This window comes from Leuciscus leuciscus, assembly GCF_965113295.1.
Source record: "Leuciscus leuciscus genome assembly, chromosome: 5".
Taxonomy (NCBI): Eukaryota; Metazoa; Chordata; class Actinopteri; order Cypriniformes; family Leuciscidae; genus Leuciscus; species Leuciscus leuciscus.
The window spans coordinates 32,846,904-32,873,908 of record NC_138729.1 but is presented as its reverse complement, the minus strand read 5'-3'; the positions used below and the strand labels follow the sequence as shown (position 1 = coordinate 32,873,908).

The 27,005-nt window shown below is 37.1% G+C and overlaps 2 protein-coding genes across 3 annotated transcripts; both read left to right on the top strand.

Annotated features, from left to right (window-relative positions):
• The first annotated feature begins 1,363 nt into the window (after positions 1-1,363).
• On the top strand, positions 1,364-21,446 carry slc25a25b (solute carrier family 25 member 25b). Of its 2 annotated transcripts, none has more exons than XM_082170652.1 (10): positions 1,364-2,203; positions 12,722-12,848; positions 13,363-13,450; positions 14,390-14,501; positions 16,390-16,548; positions 16,712-16,864; positions 17,067-17,174; positions 17,480-17,647; positions 18,297-18,447; positions 18,595-21,446. In XM_082170652.1, the coding sequence occupies exons 1-10, from the start codon at positions 1,871-1,873 to the stop codon at positions 18,780-18,782; spliced, it is 1,587 nt and encodes a 528-aa protein (XP_082026778.1). In that variant the 5' UTR covers positions 1,364-1,870; the 3' UTR covers positions 18,783-21,446. The 2 variants fall into 2 exon arrangements, with proteins under 2 accessions (XP_082026778.1, XP_082026779.1); XM_082170653.1 differs by lacking the exon at positions 1,364-2,203 and adding an exon at positions 10,659-10,853.
• A 119-nt stretch (positions 21,447-21,565) lies between these two features.
• On the top strand, positions 21,566-26,614 carry uap1l1 (UDP-N-acetylglucosamine pyrophosphorylase 1 like 1). The gene is made up of 9 exons (XM_082170654.1): positions 21,566-22,301; positions 22,420-22,624; positions 23,028-23,203; positions 23,350-23,522; positions 23,658-23,851; positions 24,252-24,392; positions 24,467-24,652; positions 25,940-26,006; positions 26,394-26,614. Exons 1-9 carry the CDS (start codon positions 22,013-22,015, stop codon positions 26,481-26,483), a joined length of 1,521 nt encoding a protein of 506 aa, XP_082026780.1. The 5' UTR covers positions 21,566-22,012; the 3' UTR covers positions 26,484-26,614.
• Positions 26,615-27,005: the final 391 nt, after the last annotated feature.

Sequence of the window (27,005 nt, the reverse complement as noted above, 5' to 3'; positions counted from 1 at the left end):
CTGTGGTGTTTCTCCTGAAATCCACTCTCATCTCCACAATTGTCCATATAAACAAGTAAACAACCTTTTTTGTTGTTGTTGTTTCTATAGCTCTCTTACAGGTATTGTTTACTGAGTCATAGCTGCATGCATGGCAAAAATAGAAAAGTATGTGATTAGTACAGAGGTTTCAGAAGGGGAGACAGGCTAGCAGTTCTGACTGTGCACAAATAGGAGAGCCAGGAGTTTGGTGGAGACAGGAACAGCCAAGCTCTGTGTACCTCACTCAGTCGCACACTCAATTATTTCCCTGTCTATATATATATGTCTACTGGAAGGCAACAAATGTGCAAACATGGCTGAATGGAGTGATTTTATTCCTGAAACTTAGAAATTAACTAAGATTTGTTCAAATTGTTCAAATACACAGAATCGGTCATGAATGAAACTTGTGGTCAGTTTACTTCTTCACAGTTACATCATTGCCATAGATATTTAATGCAAATGCAATATTGTATGCATCAGGTTGTTCTGAAGTTTATCAAACCCATGGCTTTCAAGATGCTTGCCACAATTTGCTTTTGGTAAAGTCTTGCAGATTTGATACAATCCTTCAACTCTTGTGGCTGAACCGGCCTTCATTATTTAGAAGACACACTGTAAAACATTTGTTATATGTTTTCATAAATTAGACAATATTCAAAAAATTTTAAAGTCAAGTTAATGCAATTTAAGATGAAATGACTTAAACATCCAAGTTGATTGTACTTAAAAATGTAAGGCAGAAACTTTTTTTTACAGTGCAGTATTAATAATCTTCAGACACAAAGCTGTTGTTATTAACTTATTGGTGTGTTTCTCCAGTATAAAAAGCTAATGGCACTTTAGGAAATTGTCTTTAAAGGAAATTCAAATCCTACTTTAAACAGCAGAAAACTGCATTCTGTGATTTGCCCAGCAGGCGTCTCTCTTAAATATTTTTTGGGGGAATTTGATCACTAGCCTGTGATGTATATGATTCTGAGTGATGACGAGTAAATGTAGGTATTTGCCCACTGGAATATTTAAAAGTAGGGTTCCAGGGTCAAATTTAACAGCATATTACACACACAAGCATAAAATTACAAATCTGCATTTGCTAGATAAATAATATCTATAATATCATAATTCACAATAATTACAAGTAATTCTAATATTATTAATAATAATAATAATAATAATAATATTTATATTATTATTATTATTATTATCTAATTACAGCGGGAAAAACAGAAATATTGGGGCGTGACAAGTATACAAAAAGTGATTGGTAACTGCATGTGTCCATCACTCACATCATTGGCCCCTCCCCTCCCGCTTCAAAGGACCCTCCCCTTTCATTCTGTTACTCATTTCCGGTCGAACACGAGACTCCGCCCGCCTTACCGGCATTCTCGTTGCATCAGCTGTCATCCAGACCGCCAATTCAAACCGGATTACCTTTAGAAATTCACAAACTAAGGGATTTGTATCCGGAAAGAGATTCAGAGCGATGTAAATGCCGGAGTAAGCTGATTTGTCTGCGCTTTTTGACATTCTAAAACCCGGAGTATCGTTGGGACATTCTTCCAGCTCATCACTATGACCCGGAGCCCTGAATGCCGCCGCTATAGCGAGTGAATGAGCGATCAATTTCGAAACTTACTCCAAAACATATCAAACCAATAGTTGAAGTAAAGAGGCTCTTGTGGAATAGATAACTCTTTAGACGTATTTGGAAGCTTATCTCAGTGCACATCTGTCACGTATCTTGACTGAAAACGATCGGGTAACCAGCCACAGGCTCACGCTCCCCCTACGCTCACACAGAGACTCTACTACGTGACACTGTCTGGAGTTCAGCCCGGGTGAAATGCATCAGCGTGGCTCTTTCGTCTCTCCGTTGCTCAGCGGAGTTTTCTGCCAGTGCCGCTCGGAGGAGTATGAGGGCTCGGATCCCGGAGGTGGTGGCCGGACTGTGGGCTCCACACTATCCGCAACATCACTCTCGGACCACGGATATGATGAGTCCTGCGACTCCCCGCATCATTGCCCGTGCCCGGTGTGCGGGGGACCCGAGCAGGAGCACCGACTCAAGGTGCTCTTCCAGATCCTGGATGTCAACAGAGACGGAGGAATCTGTGTCAACGACCTGACCATCGGACTGAAAAAGCTGGGCGTCCATCGCACTGAACATGAACTAATGGTGAGTGACTTTATCTCCTTTATATCCAGCACGATTGAATTATTGAATTAAATGATGGGATTTTATGATGGGTTTATATGTCAAATTAAACACATTGAGAGGATAGGCTTAGGAAAGAGGTTAGTTCATCCAAAAATGAAAATGATCCCATAATTTAATAGGTGTAGGCTATATGACTTTCTTCTTTCAGCCAAACATAATCAGAGTTATATTTAAACATATCCTGGCTCTTCCAAGCTTTATAATCGGAGTGAATGGTACCATAGATTTTGAAACCCAAAAAAGCGCATCCATCCATCATAAAAGTAATCCATACAGCTCCAGGGGGTTAATAAAGACCTTCTGAAGCGAAGTGATGTATTTATAAACTATAATCACTGGCTTCCAGTAATGCCCGTATGCAAGTCGAATTCCAGCGGAAGAGTGACCTCTGATCCGACGCATGATGTATTGATGAACACAAAGCGCAGAGGATAGAGCAAATTAAAACACGGGTCACGAATTAGAAGTCTAAAATGAGAATTTTTAAAGAGAATTGTTTTAGGATTTCGAATTTTCGATATTAAGAGAAGCTTGAGTCTGTTACCCAGCCCTATTTGTTTGAACCGTGAGAGTTGTCTACTCTCACCTAAGCTTACGCTAACTCCTACATCTTTTGTCATACGTCGGGTCAGAGGTCACTCTTCAGCCAGAATTCGACTTGCGTACGGCCGTTACTGGAAGCCAGTCGTTATAAAAAAACTAGCATCTTCACTCCCAATAAAAAGCTTGGAAGAGCTAGGATATGTCTGAAAGAAGAAAGTCATATACAGGATGGCTTAAGGGGAAACTAACCCTTTAATATAACACATTTTGTTTATAAATGATTATTTATTAAACCCCAGAACAGAAGTTTTGTACTTCCAGACCATTAGATCCTTACTTTCACAGCTCTCGTGTGAGGCTGCTCACTAAACCAGCAGATTTGAGTGACATTTGCTTAATACAGTGCCACAAAAGACAGCTGTGCCCCTTTCTCTCCACTGTGTGAAGAGGATTGCTATTTTTCCTAGAGAGGATTACACTTGTTTTCAGTGTGTTTGATGTGGACATATGGCAAAAAGACCTTTATTGTTAGGTGAACACTAGCAATGCTTACACATCATGATATTAATTGCAGTTTTTGTAGCATAGTTTCTGTTTTGGGGCAGTCGTGTGGGTGTCTGTCCACCCAAAATATACATTTAAGGAGCCATATTTAGTTTAATTTTAGTCAATAAAAGATGTCTTTATCCTTATTTAGCTGGAACAACAGCTGTCAGACACTGAAATATTTTTTCTAATAAAAAGATACATGTATTTTTATTAATTTATATTGTTTTAATATTATTATTATTATTATTATTTTATGTATAAGCATTATTGAGGATGCCCATATACTGACATCTTGTTTTCTATTCAGAGTTCAGTGTCATTTTCACTTTCAAGTTTATTAGATATGAATCTAGACTACAGTGCAATTGTGCAAAGGAGAAGGAAATGCATAATTGAAAAGAGTCTCTTGAGAACATACAGAGCAACATAATGAGGATAAACAAGAGTGGTAAAGTTTCACAGAGTGGGAAGAATACACAGAACCTGCTTTGGGTGATTGTAATATTTTAAAACGCAACATAAATTTGTGGAATGGGACGTGAGAGAAGGCAGAAAATGTTTCACTTTCAGAATCAGTCCTTCAGGAAAAACAATAAGCTATACAACTACTTCATATCAATTAGCCAGAGCAGCATGTTGGAAAAGGAGCATCCTGTACATCAGGGATTCAGATCTTGGATACTGATCACCTGGAATGTGGCCTGTTTCTGTAGCTAAGTCACGAGACGGGACGTAACCTGCTGTCATTTATGATTTACCACCCGGCAGCTCTCCCTCTTCCTCCCCCGTCTCTCCCTCTGTGATGGGGGAGGGTTGGAGGTTGATTAAGTGACTAAATTTATAATTTACTCAGAGCATAATATTAAGACTTCCTGAATATGAATTGAGGGGAAGTTTCAGAGGTGGTTTACTCATTGGCTTATAATGAAGACAAGCATGTTCTGCATTCCACATTACTCATACTGATCTATGGGTGTTTTATAAAGCTTGATGGTTTGAGTGAGACTTGGTTTCCTTAAGGTCAGACTTTTTTTTTGGGATGGCGGCAGTCTTGGACAAAAGCCTGGCTGCAGTTTTTTGCGCATCAAGAATTCTTTTGTTTGACAACTAACAAAAGCACTTTGAACAAAACCGAAAGTTCCTCTATAGTGGACCAGCTTAGATTTGTTGGCACTGCTCAAATAGACCAGTAACTGTGTTATTACATGTTTTATTATGAAGGTCAAGAGAGTTTACTGCATAATTCATAACCTCTCCCACAGATGAATGAAATCTGCTGCTTCAATTATGGAGGGAAAGAATAATTTCCTAGCACTTAAATGATCATGGGTAGATTGCACTTGTGGATTCTTGACTTAATTTGCATGCTGGATTTGCAGATGCAGTGAGAAAATAAATGCAAATAATACAGCACTAGCCGTATGTAAGAACAGGACCTGGCTCATAGTTTTTCTATTCAAAGACATTCAAAGATAGAGGTTAAAGAAACATAAGAAGCTATAGGTCTTTAATTATAAGAGTTTTTAAATTAATCTTAAATAGGTTAACAGCTTTGTTGTGGCGCAGTATATGTAGACACTTTTTTCACTTTTATCGCACAGTAACTGCTTAAAAGTCAAACAGAACGATGTCAAACCTGCCACATATAGAGCTATCCAGTTCCACCCGCATCAGAAAATCATTTCCTCAGTGGATCACTACATTAGAGTCTTCTAGAAACCTGCTAATGTCGATCTTCAGTAGCTAATCCTCTCCATTCAAATAAAAGAATTATGCCTTTTATGTTCTGTCTAGATACTTGTGCTTTCTCATGCTTTTTATCTTTATTTTCAATGTATTTTTAAGTGCAGTAAAAGCTGGCAGCCAGACCTCTCATCACATTCAAAGGTCTGGGTGAATAATTTAGGATCTCTCTGTCGTCACATATTAATAGTTTAGGAGTGCAAGGGCCCCCTGGAGGAAAGGGGGAACCACTACAGTGATTGGGAAAATGATTTATTTACTATAGTAACATCACTGACGTGCACCTGAACCTCATATGAAGTCAGTTTTTTTTGTGCATTTCCTCTAATGGCCTATTGAGGACAGGCTTTGTCTCACTTGCTCATTTTATTGGATTTAAAAATTCTGTCATTAATTACTCACCCTCATGTCGTTCCAAACCTGTAAGACTTTCGTTCATCTTCGGAACACAAATAAAGCTATTTTTAATTAGGCTAAATCTGAGAGCTTTCTGTCCCTCCATTGACAGCTACGCAACTACCACTTTGATGCTTCAAAAAGTTCATAAAGAGATCATAAAACTAATCCATATAAATTCGTTTCATAGGCTTTTATTCACATTCATCAGCTCACACATCAGTTGTGGTAAGCGTAAGCTCCTCAAGCAAGTTCGCTTGACTTGCGAGAACCAATGGTTCATTCTCATGTTTTATGCGGCATATTTGAGTTTCCACAAGAAGCGAAACGAACGACATGAGGGTGAGTGATTAATGAAAGAATTTTCATTTTTGGGTGAACTAACTAAGCCTTTAAATATATATGATAACTACATAGTTATTATAATCATATACATGCATAAAATTTGTATCAAAGTGTAATTTGCAAAAAAAGGTAGGTTCCTGAGATCTGAATATTGATCTTAGACCTCCCTGTGAAATAAATTGTGGTGCAGCTGCAGTTTTAGTCTGATCAATAGAAAGAGATTGTGCTCAAATGAGCTGTATTGAAATCCTGACATTTACAAGTAAAATGAAGGAGGGAAGATGTATTTGTTAAAATTAAAATGTCCTGCTGTGCATGCCCAGATGTATTTGTATAGGTGAGTATTAAAGTGTTAGAAGTGCTTGGAATCACCATGGAGGCGATACAGGGGAGATCCTGATGATGATAGAAAAAAGAGTCAGCAGAATTTCCTCATTGCTGGGTGTGTGAGAGATCACTCCATCAAATGGCTGTATTTCATCCTCTGATTGGCTGCCTGTGAATTGTCAGACAGGGGCAGCCAGTGTGGAGCGCTCTGATTGGCTGAGGCACAGCTGCAGTGAGGTTGCAGCTTTTTTCACTGCATCACTTTTTGCCGGCTATAGATGCAGCCAACCTGCAGAAGCTTGTAGACACCAAGGAATACACGCACTTGAAACATGGAATCGCTTTTATAGTTAAATTGATTGTGAGCATTTTAGATTCTTTTAGTTAAGTTGTCTTTTTTCATGTTTTTGGCTACTGTGCAGTGGTGTGCCAAGGTTGTGGAGTGAAGTCACTTGAAGAGTGAATGATTTCCTTTTTTTTTTTACCTGCATGTTTTTGCACTCTGCGAAGAACAATTTTTTGGGAAAGTTTTCTGGACAGTTTGTTGTGGAAAGATGCTGTAGGTTTGAGATGATTTCGGAGCAGTTATTGGAACTGGTCATATACGGCATTTCAAAGTTTTGACTTGGTCACTGGGTTACTGTGGAAATTCTGTCGGATATGCCAGTGAGTTTTGGAAATTGTGTGGCAGTGTCCTCATCTGCCCTCATCCTCCTGGCCTCACACATGACTGCCTAAGCAGTTTCTCTCTATACACTCACATAAAACATCTGTAGACTTAAATTGATAGTTCTTACAAATACCAAGGTACAACAAAAACTCACACCACTGCTGGATGTTGTGATTGATCAAATACACAAACTCATAAGTACTCAAGAGTAAACAGACTTGGAGCATCTTCACGAAGATGCTTAAGGAACTGTGGTCCTCCCTTTCCCAGTGGTTTCTGGGGGTAACCGCATGCGAGCATGGTGCCACAGGGTCACATGATGGACTTAAGGAACGAAACGTAGAAGATGCTGCAATAAAAGAAGGCCAGAAGAAACCAGGTACACAGGCAGATTCAGTCGATCAAGTAAAGAGCACATCCACAAGGAAAACTACAGTGCTGATTATGGTGGCGCCTCCTAAGGATCTCCAGCAGGTATTACAAAGAGAATTACCACATCGAGTCTTTATATTGCTCATGCATTAGCCTATATTCCAGAGACCAGAGGGAAAATGTGATAACAATTCAACTGCTATATGATCAGTGAGATAAGATTATTGCAATTTATTTCACATTATGATTCTTGATCTAAGTCTTTTCAGCTCAGACCCGATCAAAACCTAACTATGGATGATATTTCACATCTCCTCATTTGTTTATGGAAAAATAGTAAAAAGCTATTATTTTAATCAAATTGTCTTCATGTCATATTGGTGTCTGAGAAAACAGGAGCATTGTAATGAAAAAATGTCAGATATTCCAACAGATGTTTGCACATGATCTGAACTCTGATAAAAAATTTAATCAATAAGAGGTTATGCCTGTTATAGTATCAGGAGAAGTTCTGAAATACCACTTGTTTGTGTTTTTATTGTAATTATATTAAAGGAACAGTCAAACAGCTTATAGTCAGCATTTAATTTTGTGAAGGTTTTTTTTTTCTTTTTTTTTCTTCTAGACTTAAGCAAAGTCCTACTATGCATGTAAAATTAGCTTGGTCCTCCCCCTAATTATTGATGTAACCCACATCTTTAGTGGGTTACAGCCTCTGTTGCTTTTTAAAGTCCCCCTGTAGTCCATAATTCTATCCCTTTAAACTCCTCTTTGAACACTAAAATTACATATTACACCCTTGCTTCATTTAGTGATCAGTTAGTTCATTTAGTAGGATCTATCGCAGCCTCTACTCAATCACACCAGTTCAGAATAACTGATCCACTCGGTTAACTTTACTGTAGTAAACGCTGCACAATGACAAGTGGAAATACTGGTATTGCCTAATTCATGTTTAACATGTATGAAACAGAAACTGATTCAGAAGAAGTGGATGAGTGAATTATACATCATCTATAAGCCGATGTATCAGAATGGTAATGCATTTAATGTGTCGCTCTCTACAATGTCGGACACATAACGGTAATTGATATGATTAGCCTTTGGCTTGACTACGTTATCAAACTGCTAATAATATGTTGTTAATGTTACACAAACAATGTTCCCGTTCACCATCTCAGAGTTAGACAGCTGCCTTCTAACAATCAGCATCCTTAGAAACACTTTGAACAATTTAAAACATCAGTGGAGAAAGGTATATACAGTAGTTCATAATATACATCATATACAGAATTCACCAACTATATTGCTAAAATTACCCGATTTTTTTCATATCAACAGAAAAATATACTGGGATAACCTGGTTTTTGAGACTCTGCTTCAGAGCTTCAGTTAATGATATGCTAAAGCCCGCCCACACGATGACGTGATTGGTTACAACATGCTTGTGACGTAGAGAACAACTGCGATTTCAAACCACGTCTTTTTTTCACTGCAGTTTAAAGAAGAAAATATTCAGCAATGGTGTTGAGTTATGAATTTGCACGTTTTGTCTTAAAGCATAATAAAACAACACATAGACATATAAACAACATCAAAAACTGACTTTAAATATTGTCAGAAATATTTCACCTGGTCAGAGTCAGATTAATTAGTGAAAGATCATGTGCTAGTGACATGATTAAACCCCATTACAATGTGTGTTATCAGATGGATTTTCTGTTATCTCTAGGGCCCAACGAGATTAATCACAAACCGCTCAGTAAAGTGCTCAGTTTCATGTTTTCTGACCACCAATTTCACTAATTAGTTGTTGCTGAACAGATAGTGTCCCTTAGGACGTATATGTGACCCTGGACCACAAAACCAGTCACATGGGTCAATTTCTGAGATACAGCTGAAAATCTGGAATCTGAAGTTGCAAAACATTTAAACATTGAGAAAATCGCCTTTAAAGTTGTCCATTTATGTTCACGATTGTGCTGCATTCACTCACAAAAAGAAATGTTTTATATATTTATGGTTGGAAATGTACAAAATATCTTCATGGAACATGATCTTTATCGATCATTTTGACCCATACAATGTTTTGTTGGCTATTGCCACAAATATACCCGTGATACTTGTGACTGGTTTTGTGATCCAGGGTCACATATGGAGAGTTTTGTTAAAATGTATTTTGAAATGGGTAATTTATGGGATCTGAAATTAAGTGTGATATATATATATATTAGTGTTTTTTTCCTATAAAGTAATTGTTGAATTAGATCAGTGGTTCTCAATCCTGGTCCTGGGGACCCACAGCTCTGCACAGTTTGTATGTCTCCCTCATTTAACACACCTGATTCAGATCATCATCTCGTTTAGAAAGAGCTCTATGAACTGAACTGGGTGTGTCAGATAAAGGAGACATATAAAATGTGCAGAGCTGTGGGTCCCCAGGACCAGGATTGAGAACCACTGAATTAGATTAATCAAATAAAATTCTGTCTGTTTTTCTTATTTTAAGTATGTGAATTTTCCAGAATTGTGCTGTTACATGACTTGTTAACCTGATACACCGATAAGCCTTGTGAGAAGGTGATGCTGTAAATGACTTGAGCCAATTACATTGCAGGTTGCAGTTCAAGCCTTAAAATGGGTGGGTTTTAGACGTCCCCTAATCCCATGTGTGAGAAATTCCTGCATCATAGTCCTGGTTACTTAAAGAACAGTCAAGAGCTGTGTACATATGTATCTTTCTTACCTTGCCTTTAAAGGAACACTCCACCATTTTTTGAAATAGGGCTTATTCACTTTCTTTCCTACATTTAGATAGGTGGGCAAATGCATTTTTGTCTCAGTGCATGCATTGTTTTAGTTTGACAGGGTCGGCGCTAGCTTAGCTTAGCACAATGAATGGAATCCTTTGTTGCCAGCTAGCATGTCCTGAGTAAAAGTGATATAAAAAAAATTTAAAACCCACCTAAATTACTTCTTGTGGCCTGCGTATTCACAACAAGTACAAATAGTGATGCAGATTAACACTAGGCGATTTCCTAGGCAGATATTGACTTATATATTAAGGACTATATTAGGGGGAAGCACAGGCGAAGCACTACTACTTGGGCGTGATATCTCTGCGCCCAAGTAGCAGTGCTTCACCTGTGCTTCCCCCTAATATAGTCCCAAGTCAATATCTGCATAGGAAATCGTCTAGTGTTAATCTGCATCGCTATTTGTACTTGTTGTGAATACGCAGGCCACAAGAAGTAATTAGGTGGGTTTTTTTATTTTTTTATCACTTTTACTCAGGACATGCTAGTTGGCAACAAAGGATTCCATTCATTATGCTAAGCTAAGCTAGCGCCGACCCTGTCAAACTAAAACAATGCATGCACTGAGACAAAAATGCATTTGCCCACCTATCTAAATGTAGGAAAGAAGGTGAATAAGCCCTATTTCAAAAAACGGTGGAGTGTTCCTTTAAGTTTTTAGTTTTCATGTTTTTTTCTTAAGGTGAACATGTTGTGTTTGTGCCTTTACGTGCCTGCCCATATCTCAGAACGGGTAGAATTTGAGTATTTTGAGTCTGATAGTTTACCGGCACAGCTGAAGTCCCTTTTTAAGTTGAGTTTGTTTCTTCCATCACAAGAGTTCGATTCTTACAGGAAATGGCGAAAGGTATGTTATCTGTATTATGTTAAAAAAAGTTTGTGTAGTGTTTTTCTCAATGTAATAACATTTTGTTTTGCCTAGCCTCAAACAGTTTTATTTTAGTATTATTTATATACTATTATAATATTTATTCATATTTTGAATTATTTTTTATTTTTTACATTTACATTTATAATTTTTCTATTTAGGTTTTAATTGTTATTTCAGTTTTAGTTTTTTAGTTATAAGTAATTTTATTACTGTAATTTCACTTTTATAACTGTTGTTTCAGTAAATTTGACCTACTGTAAACTTATTTATTTCAGTTACTTGCCAAGGTAACATTTCTAAAAAATAAATAAATACCGAAAATGATTTTTAATGGTTTTTGTTTTAGTTACCAAAATGTAACCTATGGGTTTGGTGTTTTATAGAAATTGAGGAAAATTAGTTTCAATGTAAAAAAAAAGTCCTTATGAGCCCAAGACCTGTGTGTCTTTCTTGTCCATTCATCTAAAGACTTGATTTGTAATGGGATGAATCAGTTTAATCCAGATTATTTGACTTCCGTGTTTGAACTGCTTTTAGAATCCCTTCCTGTGTCCTTTACAGAGTTCGAACTCACTTTTATGTTTATGCCTAAATGGCTTGGACATCAAATGTCCTTTTATTTGCACAAAATGTCAATAATCGATATTGTAAACTTAAAGGAACTTTAATATTTATATTATAGAATTTAATAGTCAGATTGCAAGCATTTCTTTCTGTTTCCCTTCTTGTTCTTCAGATTCATTCTATTAGAGAATTGATGGTCGTTGTCACAGACCATCTGAACTTCAGAAGGCTAATAACCCCCAAATCTCGTTTCCATTCTCATGACCCACTTGTCTGCAGTTGAGTCATTGCAGCGTCCGGATTGAGTGTGTGAAGACGATGGCTATCTTTAAGCTACTTTACACTGACGACAGGGCTATTTGAGACTTGGCTGGAGGCCTGTGATCTTGACGGTCTGAAATGATGCACATTAGACTGTCAGACATGACAGAATCTGAATGGCTTCTGATTGTACCTGTCTCTGTCATGGCTATTTTAATCTGCAATTTCTCTTGAATGATGATTAATTAATGGATTATTATAATTGTTGTTATTGTTATCCTATTTGCTAATATATAGTTAACTGTATGGCCTCCTGTGGTATAGATTTAATGAGCACAGTTCATTCTTGAAAAAAGTACTCCATTTATGGACTGTATGTGCTTGTATGGCTATGAGTTCTTGTAGTCTATGAACAGTAGATGGGAATTTTTATTCAGACACTTTTTTTTTTTAGCTAAGGTATCATTATGCACTAGTCTCTAATCTCATAATAGAAAGTAACATAAATGATCTGACTCAGTGTTCTAGTTTTCAGTGGCTCATTCTGAAGTGCTGATGTCACTGGGTGGAGTGTTCATTTGTCTGCTTGTGGTTGAAAAAGTTAAGTTGTGGACAGACCAATGATTTTGTCACCCCATAAGGTACACGCACTGTCTGAGCAACATCAGCCATTAAAACTGGAAACACATTCTCTTTTGTTTCTGTCCTTCCAGAACACTTCAGGTCAATGATTGATTCTTCTTTTCCATCTCCTTCCATTACCTCCAATTATATGCTGCTCAATGGTTCAGACAGCTTGTGTCCTAAAGGTCAAACGTTGTCAAGATGGGCCTCATAAAGCTGATGCTCATGAGAATGTTAAACATGGTCCGTTCAATGCTATCTTCAACAAACAAAGGCCATATGTCTGTCCCTAGTGCCCCATTAGCTCAACACCCCGAACAACACCGGCTCACTGTCCTCAAAAAATGTTGTTCTATCTTGAGGTTTTGATGTTGATTTCTGCATATGTGTTTCAGAAAATCGTAAAGGCTGGAGACAAAGACTTGGATGGCCAGTTGGACTTTGAGGAGTTTGTGCACTACCTGAGGGACCATGAGAAGAAACTGAGGCTGGTCTTCAAGAGTCTTGACCGAAAGAACGATGGTAAGTTTTTCACTGACGTTCTATGATGTTCAAAGCATTTTTAAGGATACAGATTTTTTTAGAAGGCAGCTTGCGTAACAGCTTGGTTTGTGTAACATTTAACAGCACTATTAGCTGTTTGATAACGTTGTCAATCAAAAAGCGAATCATATTAATTACCTTTATGTGTTCGATGTTGTAAAGAATGATACCATTGTGGAGCATTTACCTCAGTAAGTTGACCGAGTGAATCTCTGTGCTGGTGTGAGTGAGTGAAAGCGGGGATAATTTTCATTTTTATGGATCCTAGTATACTAAATGATGCAAGGGTGTTACTTTCAAGCTATTTTAAGGCATGAAAACATTTTTGGGAGCTTGGTTTTTATAAAAACTGTTTTGAGTTTTAAAACTTACAGGATATTTTTTTATAGTACAATGACCTCAAAAGATCATGGAAAATTTGATTTCTCAATTCATGACCCCTTTAAAATGGACAATTGTTTCAGTTTCACCACATTTTCTTTTAAATCTGCAGGTCGCATAGACTCACAGGAGATCATGCAGTCACTAAGAGACCTTGGGGTTCATATATCTGAGGAACAGGCTGAAAAGATCCTCAAGAGGTAAGTTGTTTAACTGGTTTTTATCTGCCAATCTCCCTTTTTCTCTTAAGTCTTTTATACCTAGCTAATGATTCAAGCCTAACTGATCTGTATAGTGTTGAGGTGACTGAGAAACCTCAACCAGCACAGATTATACAACACATCTCCTGGTTCTCATTTTTCAGCATGTTTCTTTAACATTTTATGACCAGTCAATTCCAAAGAGTTTTTAAAAACCCTCCCCCCAAAAAAAAAAAAAAAAAAAAAACAGCAACAGGTGTTTTAAATTAAACGAAGCACTTACTATAATAAGTTATTTTTTTATTTACTGTCTGTGTGACGGTGTTACGTGTCTTTGGTCATATGCTGTTTCTTTATCACTCTCTCCTTCTTGTGATCCCACACCCACTCTCTCGCTGCTCATCTTATCAGAATAAGGAGGGGTAATATATGTGCCCCTATAATGTAGTAAGTAGCTGTCTTTTCCCTGCATGTTTGTCTTGCTCTGCATTTGCATTTCATCTTTCATCTCTGCGATTTCATGTTGCATATTTGATACTCTCTCTCTCTCTTTCTCTCAGAAGCTGTTTTGTCCCATATGGGTGATGCTTTTGAAATATTGAATAAGCCAATGATTTATATATTTAAGGGTTTTCAATAATATTATTACTTTTTAAGGGAAAGTCAATAATATAACTTTTAGCAAAAGAAAATATTCTTAAAATTATTAAAGAAGGAATTCAAAATAAAAAGGCTGGGATGTTTGTGCATGTGAATAATTTTATTTTCTAGTCGCTTGACTGTATATGATTAATTTTGTTAGAAGTAATGCAGGTCTAAGCAGTTTCTTATCTAAGTGCAAGCTGGTCTTATTTAAAAAATCAAGAGCCAAAAAAAGTGCTTACAAGAAATGGACATATTATTTAGTTTTAGTCTCTTTTTGTCTTTTTATTTGAATAGTATGGATAAAAACGGTACGATGACGATTGACTGGAATGAGTGGAGAGATTACCACCTGCTTCACCCTGCTGAGAACATTCCTGAAATCATCCTCTACTGGAAACACTCCACGGTAAAACACGACCACACCGTCCTGCCATGTAGTTCAAAGTTCCCAGCTTTGCTTTCAGCGCCAACTGTCTCTCATTGCTCCTTTTAGGAGGTTTTGGTACTTTTTATAGTCTCTTTGTTATGTAAATTGCCTTTACTTGCATCACTGACATACTGTACACCAGAGATCTCATTAAAACTAGAGATGCTCTTCCACCTTAGTCATTCGGTCCTACTAAGCCTGCTTAGTTAAATTTGTTTCCTTGCACCTGAAATACTCCATGAATGGGACAAAAGGACGTCACTGTGATCCAGTCTGATCCTGTTAAACAGATCAACAGTGTTTTGACGTCACTGACGAGACCTTTTTTACACTGGAGAGGTAGATCCACCTCATGGATTATTCTAGCACCTATACCCAGGTGAACAGAGAAGTCACTTGTGTTACAAAAGAGTAATTTGTCAAAAGAGTCAGTTTGATTTGAAAATTAAAAGGCAATTATTTCTGGATTTTTTTTATTATGTTATCACAAATTCAGTATGTTATTTGATAAATAAAATTAATAAAATATAACCCCCTAAAACTAATGAAAATAAAAATGGATAAATTGATATTACAAAAAAGACAGAACTAAATAAATAAAAAATGAAATAGTCATGGTGAAAAAGAGTAGAGCCAGGTGCACACTGTGGGATTTATAATGGTTCTTTACGATTGTTGCATGTCAGACTGTACGATCATGATCCTCACTGTAAGCCATGTCACACTGTAAGATCTCAGTTGTCATTAATGTCAGACTGTACAAAAGTCAAGACGCGTTAAAAACATAAATTTTTGTCATGGCTTGTCTTGAAAAACCAAGACAATTTGACGGTTGTCATAGAAGTCACACTTCTGTGAGACTGTAGGTGTTTCTCAATGTCAAGGATACTTCCTTGGCAGGACTGGTCCTTCCAAGTCACTTCCTTCAGAGGCTAGGCGAGGCTCCTCTTTAGCATTCGGAGAGAACACGTTTTTCAACGGCTCTGGAACAGGCTAGCAAGTGCACGTCATTGCGTCAGTGAAAATGAAAAACAGAGCGTTGCTATGGACGCAGTTCTGTTCACTGAGGCAATATAATCGTTTTTAAATCAATAAACTCCTTTTTAATCATATTGATTCTTTGACTGTCAAGTGTGTTTAAACAGTGCGGATCAATTTGAACCATAACATAATGGATGTATTTTTTTTTTTTAAACAAATGTTTGGTAACGTAAATATACTTACATTTGAAAGCATATTGCGCCGTTAACGCTCCGACTCCTTTAACGTCCGACTCCGTTAACGTCCGACATTTAGAATTTTTGGAAAAAGATAGCAAAGCTGCGCGCATAGGATTGTGGGTGATTTGAGAGCGCGAAGGCTACACATATGCATCCTTTCCTGTATATGGGTATTTTTCGAACGAAGGACTCAGTCCTTGGTTGAAATTCCGAGGATCCTCGACATTGGAACAGTCCTTCGATGGATGTCGATGACGTAGCATCCTCGAAATTCTGGCTTCCGAGGATCCTTCCTTGACATTGAGAAACGGCTTGTGACTCAACTCTTCTGACTTTGTCAGAATTTCGTCGGATGTACAATTTTATCACAACGGTCATTAAGCGGCTGTCAGTGAACATGTCAAACTAACTGTCAAAGACTTCATATTTTAGCCTAGGATCAGAGGAATCTTTTAGGATTTGCAAAATTTGTCTCAGACGGCCAAATCGGTTTCCAAAATCATTCAGTGTGAACTCGGCTTAAGACAGATATCTCTCATCTTTTCGTATACATTCAAATTTTTCTAGTACTAATGATAAATCACCTAACCGGTTGATTGTCCATTCATTATGTTCTCACTGTACATGATGTCATTTCCTCTGTGCAGATATTTGATGTAGGGGAAAGTATGATTGTCCCTGATGAGTTTACAGCAGAGGAGAAGAAAACGGGCATGTTGTGGCGACACCTGGTAGCAGGAGGTGGAGCAGGTGCTGTGTCCCGTACCTGTACCGCACCTCTGGACCGCCTAAAAGTTCTCATGCAGGTATGAGACCTGTATAGAACATAGCACACATCATATGATTACTGAATAATACACATTTAAGTTTGGAAAATGTATAGGCCTATGTGATGTGATATTATCTCTTATGGTCACCTCTCATGTACATTCATTATGAGATGTTTCACCACTGGAACGATGTTGGCAGGTTCACGCGACCCGCAGCAACTCCATGGGTATCGCCGGAGGATTCGCCCAAATGATCCGTGAGGGTGGAGTCCGGTCACTGTGGCGAGGGAACGGTATCAACGTTTTGAAGATTGCACCTGAATCTGCTATCAAATTCATGGCATATGAGCAGGTAGCTTGTTGTTCAAACATGTAATATATGTTTAAACAATAAACATGTTTGAGCATAGCTATTTGATATTTAAAGAACATTAATGTTGTTCATTTCTTGTATCATTCTTGGTGTCTTTAGAAAAAAAACAGAATAAAACTTTGTATGCTGCTCCTAGCTATTATATCTGTGATTTCTAAAGCTCTTTTGCCCCGTTCTTCAGATTAAGCGGCTGATTGGCAGTAATCAGGAGACGTTGGGGATCCTGGAGAGGCTGGTTGCTGGGTCTCTAGCAGGAGCAATTGCCCAGAGCAGCATCTACCCCATGGAGGTAAGACCATAAACAATCATTTAACAAAAAAATGTAAGCACTGCTTTGAGAAAGAAAAATAAGCTTTTTGATCTGTCATTTAGATAATAAGTATTAATCATATGCTTTCACTAGACCTCCCATGCATTCTTTGTATCATGTGTCTGTAATGTATCATTTTAAAAATTCCAGTTTTTAAGGAATAACTGCCATCTCAGAATCTGAAACTAAATCAAGTTTTGGTGATGTCTTTCTACACCAAACAAAGTATTGCTTTTTCAGATCTCTTGGAGTTTTAACAAAAACACTTTTGTGTGTTTTTAAAGGTTTTAAAGACTCGTCTTGCCCTGGGAAGGACGGGTCAGTACTCTGGTATCGCGGACTGTGCTAAATATATATTTAGGAAGGAGGGTCTCACAGCTTTCTACAAGGGCTATGTTCCCAATATGCTGGGTATCATCCCTTATGCTGGAATAGACCTGGCTGTTTATGAGGTAGGTTTTTACACAGTAAAAAAAAAAGGAATATATATTTTTTTTTATCAATGTTGTTGTTGTTAACTAAAACTATTAAAAAGGTTCCATTAATTGAAATAAATCTGAATTGTTTCAATTAAAGCATAGAAATAAAATGCTTAGACGAAACAATGTATGGCTTATATATATGACTAATAAAATTGAAAAAGCACAAAAAAGCACTAAAATTAAATCTGAAAATATAAAAATAAAAGCTTATTCAAAATATTAACAAATACTATAATGGCATATAAATAATATTAAAATAACACTGGGCTACATTTGTTTATTTAATTTTTTTTATTTATTTTTTACCTTCTAAATGTTTAATATATTTTATGTTTTATTTAATAAAAAGTATGTGTTATGTAATTATAATTATTTTATTATTACTTTATATTTTAAATATTATTATTATTATTATTTTATTTTTTTATCTGTAGACTCTAAAGGACTTGTGGTTGCAATAAATAATGCTAAAACAACTCCGGATGGCATGCGTTTATTTATTTTAATATATATTTTATATTTTATGTTTTATATTTTATTTATTAAAATGTATGTCATATAATAATTATTTTATGATTAATTTATATTGTAAATATTATTCTATTTTTTTAATCTCTAGACACTAAAGAACTCGTGGCTGCAGAGGTTTGCTACGGACAGTGTCAATCCGGGTGTGTTTGTGCTGCTAGCCTGTGGTACAATATCTAGTACTTGTGGACAGTTAGCGAGCTACCCATTAGCCTTAGTGAGGACACGTATGCAGGGTCAAGGTAAGTCTTTAACCTCTCAAATACATCATTACAAGGCTTGATTCTTTACTACTATTATCATTCACAAAGTAAACTATAATTGTTTCTTTGTCACAGTCTAATGGATTTATTTTCACTTGTGTTTTGTTCTCGTTCTCCATCTATTAGCGGCTTCTCAGGAAGGCAGCCCTCAGATGACCATGACTGGTCTCTTCAGACACATTGTACGGACAGAGGGTGCAATTGGACTCTATAGAGGCTTGGCACCCAACTTTATGAAGGTCATCCCTGCTGTTAGCATCAGCTACGTGGTTTATGAGAACCTAAAGATCACCCTTGGCGTCCAATCCCGGTGAGGGGAAGCCAAAGACTGTTAAATCCTTAATGGGTTTTGTTTTTCCTCTCAACTTTTCTTTTGGACCAGTGAAAGAGATCATCCTAGAGGGCCGGTTTGCACTCAAGGGGAAGTGTAGCAACACTTGGCCAAGAAAGAGCTCGCATGATCGGAAGAAGAAACCTTTGCGTCAAAGACCTGACGTTTGATCTGTGAATGGAAGAGTAACTGGAATATATTAGAACAGGGCAAAAAACCCAATCCTAGCTGCAAGTAAAATGTGAGCACCTCAAAATGGCATCTGTATTGGATCCCAACACTCCCTTATTCCAGTCCTGAGGTCATGTGAGGTCACCAGGTTGTGGTAGTTATATTTTAGTTGGGACCAATAATATGCAAGATATGCTTTTTGGAAAGGAAGGGCCAGACACCTGATGGCTTCAAAGAGCCAGATTTACTAAAGCATTTAGTATAATATAATGGATATATTATATCCATATAATGATTAAGTTAATGGATGAAATATTATTTTCTTAGAGAAAATAATATTTCATCCATTAACTTATTCATTTAAACTGCACAACTGGAATTGAATGTGCTAAAAGCTTTGGCAGATATGATGCTAGTAATCCTGATGCAGCCCTTTCAGATCACTGACTCATTCATCCACTGGATGGCAGTGTTCTGTAATAAAGGGCTGACAGGGCAAGGCTCCCATTTTCAGTCACACTTTCATATGCTTGCATTTCGCTCACATAATTTATATTACTTGTATTATTACGTTAACTGACATGCCAGTTTTGACATCTTAAAAGTTACAAGTGTAACAAGGGAAATATTTGAACCCTATGTCTTATTCATCAAATGGTCCAAATAATATTGTGGAGGGCTTTTCATTGTTGTTGGTTTTTAAATGTTGTTTACAACATTCATTGAAAGTTACTTTAAAAAAAAAAAGGAATCCTTGAAATTAAGATTGTGCACACACTCCTAATGGTGATTGGCAGCTAATCAAGCATTAAGAAAAAAGTTTCAACACTGGGTCAGTTTGAGAATAAAATGACCTGGGTTTGAGAATTCAGCACCAGTTTAAATGTGGTGGGTTGAGTTCCATGTCTAGGGGTTACATTAAAACAATCCTGGATAATTAACTGATAAAAAATGATCTGCTCAACTGCAATGTAAATATAACTTCTCACCAGTATTAGTTTGCAAACAGGACTATAACACTCTAGTCAAGGAACATATTTAAGCACTTTATTTTAATAAGAAATAAACCAGACTTGAATTATTAGGAGGATTTATAATGGAATGATATTCAGTAGTTGTAGTGGTTGTGATTTAAGTAAATATATTATTTTTCAGCATTTATGTTTAATGTTTGTATCAGGTTGGGGGAAAAAGTTTAAGTTTTTGTAAAGAAAACACTAAATAGGTTTAAGTTAGGATTTCTTTTGAAAAATGTTGTTGCTAATGTATCTACTCTGCAGCAGTCAGCTAATATCTTGTATATTTGGATATGACATTTGTCAGGATAGGCACCCCAATGTTCCAAACTTGCTTTTTTTTTTTATTGACAAGGAAAAAATAAGTTGCACTTAAAGCTATTGCATGTGAAGCCCAAAAATCCCTCCAGTTCAATGGGTTTTTGCCCTTTGTTATTCTACAAAACTTTAGTATTAATATAGTTGCCTTAATTATACATAAAATAAAGCTGCTTTTAGACTCTGGGGGAAATGTAGGGAGATGGTGTTAATGACTGAAATATTTTTCTAATGATTTGATTCTCAGGGAGAATTTAATGGTCTCCAATACTCCTGTGCAGATGTGCCTCCTGAGTCTCGTCTCCATTGAGCTCTTGAACTGATATCTGCATATAAATATATATAACTTGTATGAATGACTTTGTGCAGGCCTAACAGTTTGCCTTTTTCAAGCTTCAATACATGACTGAAAAAATAGCAAATACCCTTCTGTGTCCCGATGGTAGTTGAACTGAACTCAGCTGTGGCCCAATTCCCTTTGAATCAATTCATTCTTTGTAATGCATGTATGTGTGTGTCTTGTCTGAATATGCACAAATTGCACTGTGGAGTCTTTACAGGGCTTTAAAAGCTGTATTTGAGCCTGCCTCATAATGAATGCAGCTTTCTATTTTTTGTTTGTTTTGCATTTTGCACCTTTCACAGGAGAAATCTTTGGACTGCTCTGAACTTGTGGGCTAGACCCATTCGTGTAGTAGTCCTGAGACTAAAGGCTTAGATTTCTGTTTGTTTGTGGCGTTCAACACAATCAAGGAATGCCGCTCTGAGACTGCCTGTAATCTATTGCCTTACTTTTCTGCTGTTTTGGTAGCCGTGTTACGGCTTCTGTGAGTGTGAATGCACAGTGTTTGCCGTGTATATCAAAATGTTCTGTTGCTGGGGTCCCCTGAATATCATAAACATAGGCTACATTCTAATGAAATATCCAAATATCTGTTCTGCAAAACATATCTAAACATTTAGATGTGATGACACATCTGTGAAGTTTTAGTTGATGCTGAGATGTGCAAATCAATGCAAGAATGTTTACTGGACAATAAAGGAAAATAAACTGTCCTCTGTAAAATGCATTAACTGAATGTAGAGCGGAAATATTTATGTTTGTACAATAACGGTTAAATAAAGTTATTCTTGATTCTGTTTATGGAGGGTAGCATTCCACCATATTGGTTACTTTGCTCTTCCAAATGAGACTTTATTCTAGTCAATTTTAGTTCATTTTATTTTCTACAGGGTTAATGTGGTAATATTTGAATGATTAAAAAAAAGAGGAAGAGCGACTCAGCAGACTAGCGCAGGACTAATCACATGACAGCGGTTTGCTCTCTGAGGAAGTCATTCATCCACAGTTCTAGAGTAAATACTGGATGTGTTTCGAAACCTGCTGAGCTGCCTACAGACAGCATTTGGGACGTTCCGAGTCAACGCAGCTCTGATTCACTTTGATATCTAAACTGAGTCGAGCTGCGAGGAAAGAGCTAGGCAGCCTAAGTAGGTTTTAAGACACAGTCAGCCACTATGTTCCTAAAGGGAGTTCCCAAACTTATTCCTTGACTGGTTTTCTGTTATTGCAACTAGTATATGCCACTCCAGCGATAATGTTCACTGGTCACGAGTTGCAGGCAGTGAAAACAGGATCCGGACTCATACGAGACTCGACTGGGCGATTGTTGTCATATCATTAATGTGTTAGTCTTCTTGTAGAGAAATGTTGTCATTCGAGGAAGCTAAAGCGAGGCTAGAAACTGCAGGGCAGAGTCATGTTTTACAGTTTTGGGCTGAACTTTGTGCGGAAGAAAGGGATACAATTCTGGAGGAGATATCTCAGCTTCAGCCCGAAGAGTTACTCGAGCATTGCCGAGCGGCTGCAGCGGCTGCAAGCCGCCACTCGAGTGCTGATGGTCGGCTAGACGAGCGGATGGAGCCCGTTCCTCCGGAGTTCATTGGAAGTGTGCATAAAAGTGACAAAGAAACACTTCAGATGTGGGGTGATGAAGGTACAAGAGCTCTTTTGGACTCTAACGTTCAAAATAATGTACAATAGGCTACTGTTGCAATGTGTTCAAAAGTAGCAAGGCATTTAATGCACACTATGTAAAATACTTCTTTCTTCAGGGTTATTGCAGATTTCACGGGGCAGAGTGGCTGTTTTGCTGTTAGCTGGTGGTCAAGGGACTCGACTTGGAGTGTCATATCCCAAGGGCATGTACAATGTTGGACTTCCAAGTGGGAAAACCCTGTACCAGCTCCAGGCTGAGCGTATCCAGAAGGTGCAAGAGCTGGCCAAAGTGAAGCATGGTTGTAAATGCACAGTACCATGGTATGGTTCTTTTAGTTGCAGTTCACATGTGGGTGTTTTGCAACTTGAAACACTTTTGGCCCCGTGGATGTAATTTTGGTCATTTTTCCGGACCAGCAAATGTCATTTCCACCACATTGTGCAAATGATGTATAGTGTTTAAAATAATTTTATGGTGGAAATTATTAATAAATAATAATATTTATATGTTGGGTTTTGATATTTGAAAGTCTGGGTCTGGGAAATGGGTAAAATAATGTTGACATGGTAAAAAATAAAAATAAACTTTCTTTTATAAAAAGAAAGATCTGTTACCTCTTGGACAGTGCTTGTAGTTGAAGAAATCCTAATGCATTTATCCATAAACAGCCTCCAAATAACAGAAGAACATGTATTGAATTGTTTTTAAATGATGTGTGTTTAGGTACATAATGACCAGTGAATTCACCCTGGGACCCACAGAAAACTTCTTCAAAGACAATGAATATTTCGGTCTATGTCCATCCAATGTGGTCATGTTTGAGCAAAGGATGATACCAGCAGTTGGCTTTGATGGAAAGATCATCCTGGAGAAGAAAAGCAAAATAGCCATGGCGCCAGGTCAGAGCAAAACATTTTTGGCTTCAGAAGGAATACTAATTTTGTATTTTATTTATTCGTTTTTTTTAATTAGTAATAGGTAGTTCATAAATGAATTAAATAAAAATACATTTAAATAAAATGTATATTTTTCTTGTCCACTTCAGATGGAAACGGCGGCCTCTATCGTGCCCTAGTGGACAACAAGATTTTAGAGGACATGGAAAGAAGGGGTGTGGAGTATCTTCACGTGTACTGTGTAGACAACATCTTGGTGAAGCTGGCAGACCCAGTCTTTATTGGCTTTTGTGTAAACAAAGGAGCAGACTGTGGTGCCAAGGTAAAAATATACTGTTTGTAGGCCTGAATTAGATACCATCCTTTTTTTTCTTTTCTTTTCTTTTTACCATTATTAGTTTCTTTTATTTATTGTTTTTGCATCCAGTTAGCTATGTTTACCTTTTTTTCTGGTCAGGTGGTGGATAAGGCCTATCCTGCAGAGCCTGTTGGAGTGGTATGTCGTGTGGACGGTCTGTATCAGGTGATTGAGTACAGTGAGATCCAACCAGAGACCTCAGAGCTGCGAGGCCCAGGAGGAGAGCTTCTGTTCAGTGCTGGGAACATCTGCAACCACTTTTTTACACGAGGTTTCTTAAAGGAAGTGGCTGAGTATGTCATCGACAATATGTGTTTCTTATGTGTAAAGTCAACCATTGTCCATAAATGGCTTTTTTTGCTATAATATAATAAATTATAATGTTTTGTTATACTGTATTATAATAACAAGAAGTAGGATGCACAATATCAAGAAGACTAGTACTTGTATCGACTTTTGTCAATGTACATGACGGTACAAGATTAGTTATACCTGTAAAGGGACACCTAATATATCCTAATACATCACAGATGTAACTGTTTGCATAGTCAATATTGAGGTTAATCCCAAAAAGCACATGCTCTCAGAATACTAGCATTTTATTAAAGAATTAGCAACGTATTATCTCGGATTAATCTGCAAACAAAGCCCTTTGTACAAAATATTTCCTATTTCAATGCTTTTTCCTTGCAGAAAGTTTGAGTGTCAGCTGAAGCAGCATGTGGCAATCAAAAAAGTGGCATTTGTGGATGGAGAGGGAAACCTGGTGAAACCAACCAAACCCAATGGCATCAAAATGGAGAAATTTGTCTTTGACGTCTTTCAGTTCTCAAAGTGTGTTTACTGCTAGTGTTCATTTTGGCAAGTTCGGAAATTGCCATCTTTCTTATCATAGTCTCTTCTTGCAGGAAATTTGTCGCTTTTGAGGTGTTGAGAGAAGAGGAATTCTCACCCCTGAAAAATGCTGATGGGGCTCCTCTGGATACACCAACTACAGCACGCCGATCCTTGTTAGCGCAACATTACCGCTGGGCTCTGGCAGCTGGTGCAAGCTTCCTGGATGAACAAGATAAACCCATCCCCTCAAAACACAGGTGATAACACAAACTATCTTCATAAAATAAGAAAATATTACGTCATTTACTTAAATGTAAATGTACATAAGGCACCTTTTTACCAAAGATTGTTTTGGATAGCGTCCTCAAAATTACTCAGAGGGATAGTTCACCCAAAAATGAAAATGCTGTCATCACGTAGTCAGTTGCATGTCATTCCAAACCTATAAGACCCTTGTTCATCTTGAAACACAAATGAAGATCTTTTTTTAATGAAATCTAAGAGATTTCTGTCACTCCATTGAAAGTCTATTTACCCCAAACTATGACCGTTCAAAACGTTCAGAAATCCACATAAAATGAGTGGTTTAATCCAAGGCTTCTGAAGAGACATGATCTCAGTGAATTCAACAGATTGAATTTAGGCTTTTATTCTGTACATTGATTATTATATACATATATTACTAAAATATGTTACGAACGTTCAAATATGTAACGAAAGCTCAAACGTACTTGGTTGACACACGAGAACAAACATGTCTCTTCAGAAGACTTGGATTAAACCACTCAATTCATATGGATTTATTTTTTACGATCTCTTTATGGATGTTTTGAAGCATCAGAATTTTGGTAAATAGACTTTCAATGGAGGGACGAAAATATTTCAGATTTCATTAAAAACATCTTCATTGGTGTTTTGATGATGAACGAAAGTGTTATGGGTTTGGAACAACATGAGAAGAGTGAGTAACTGATGACACAATTGTCATTTTTGAGTTAACTATTCATTTAATGTAAATGTCATAATTTGTTCACAAAAAAAATCCTTTTCCTTTAAGAGGGATAGTTCACCCAAAAATGAAAATTCTGTGATCCTTTACTCACCCACAAGATTCTGGACACAAAATATATTTTGGAGAATATGGTTAACCAAACAGTTAATGGGCCCCATTGACTTCCATAGTGTGGGGAAAAAATACTATGGAAGTCAATTGGGCCCATCAATTGTTTGGTTACAGACAGTCTTCAATATTATCTTATTTTGTGTTCAGCAAGTTTGGAACTTGAGTGTGAGTAAATGATGACAGAATGAAACATTTTGGGTGAACCATCCTTTTTAATGTAAATTTCCTGAAGTATTATAATTCTAGAAATTTCAAAAAATCAACACCATTCTCGTTATGAATCCAATACCTTCCAAATGGTTTAACCTGAAAGGAATATGCCTGTTCATGTGGAAAATGAACTATTTTGAGGCAGTTCCTAAAATGGACAGCAGGGCATGTGGTTTACAGTGGCTGACTTGGTCTACTCTTTCTTTTGCAGTATGGCACCGAATGAAGACCCCCCAGCAATTTGTGAAATCTCTCCACTTGTATCATACTTTGGCGAGGTAAAAATGGACTTACTACTTTTATGACAATACGGAGCTTTTGCTTTAAACTGGAGTTGCTAATACTGATAAAACAGTCCAGTTATTGGATCTCAGGTTAACATATTTAGCTCAAAAGTCATTCAATTACAAAATGTTAGAGTTAGTACAAAAAGAGGCAAGATTGGCCCTTGAGGCACAGAGTGAAAAAAAGGATAACAAGCCAGTGTGAACATATGGAGCATGATGTGAAACAGAGCGAATGATGTCAGAGTAGTGTTCCTGTTCTCAGGAGAGCAAAAGAGACAGCTGTAGCACTCCATCACTTTCTCTCCTTTTTTCATTAATGTCTTACCCTCAGTATATCTCAATATAGGATGGATACATTTTAACAGCTGTGTTTTACAGGGTCTGGAACGTTTCCTTGAACAGAAGAAATTGAAGTCCCCTTTTCTACTTGATGAGAATGAAGCCAAGAACCTTGTGCAAACTACATAGTGTTTCCAAATTTCAACTGAGGATCCTACCATGTTTAGGCAAATTTTGTTAGGAAATCAAAGGGATGTTTACAAATAATAATAAAAAAAGTCTTTAATTAAAAATACAGTAAAAACAGTAATTTTGTGAAATACTTTTTATCTCTCTCCAGTCTTCAGTCACCTGATTCTTCAGAAATCATTCTAAAATGCTGATTTCAATTTCAAAAACAGTTGTTCTGCAATTTTTTGAAACCATGATACTTTTCCCCCAGGATATTTTGATGAATAGACATTTTAAAAGTACATTACTGAAATTCTTCAAAAGGTTAGAGTAGAATTTACTCATGATAATAAAATAAAAATGATAAATACAATGTAATATTTTTGATAGTTTGTAATGCCTTTCGTTTGATACAACTTTACAACAGCAATAAAATAACACTTCTCCAACTTACAGTTAAGAGAATGTGTTTTCTTTTCCCTCGGCTTTGCCTTTGCATCCCAGTTTCAAGCCGAGACGTCACATGACCACAGCTGACCA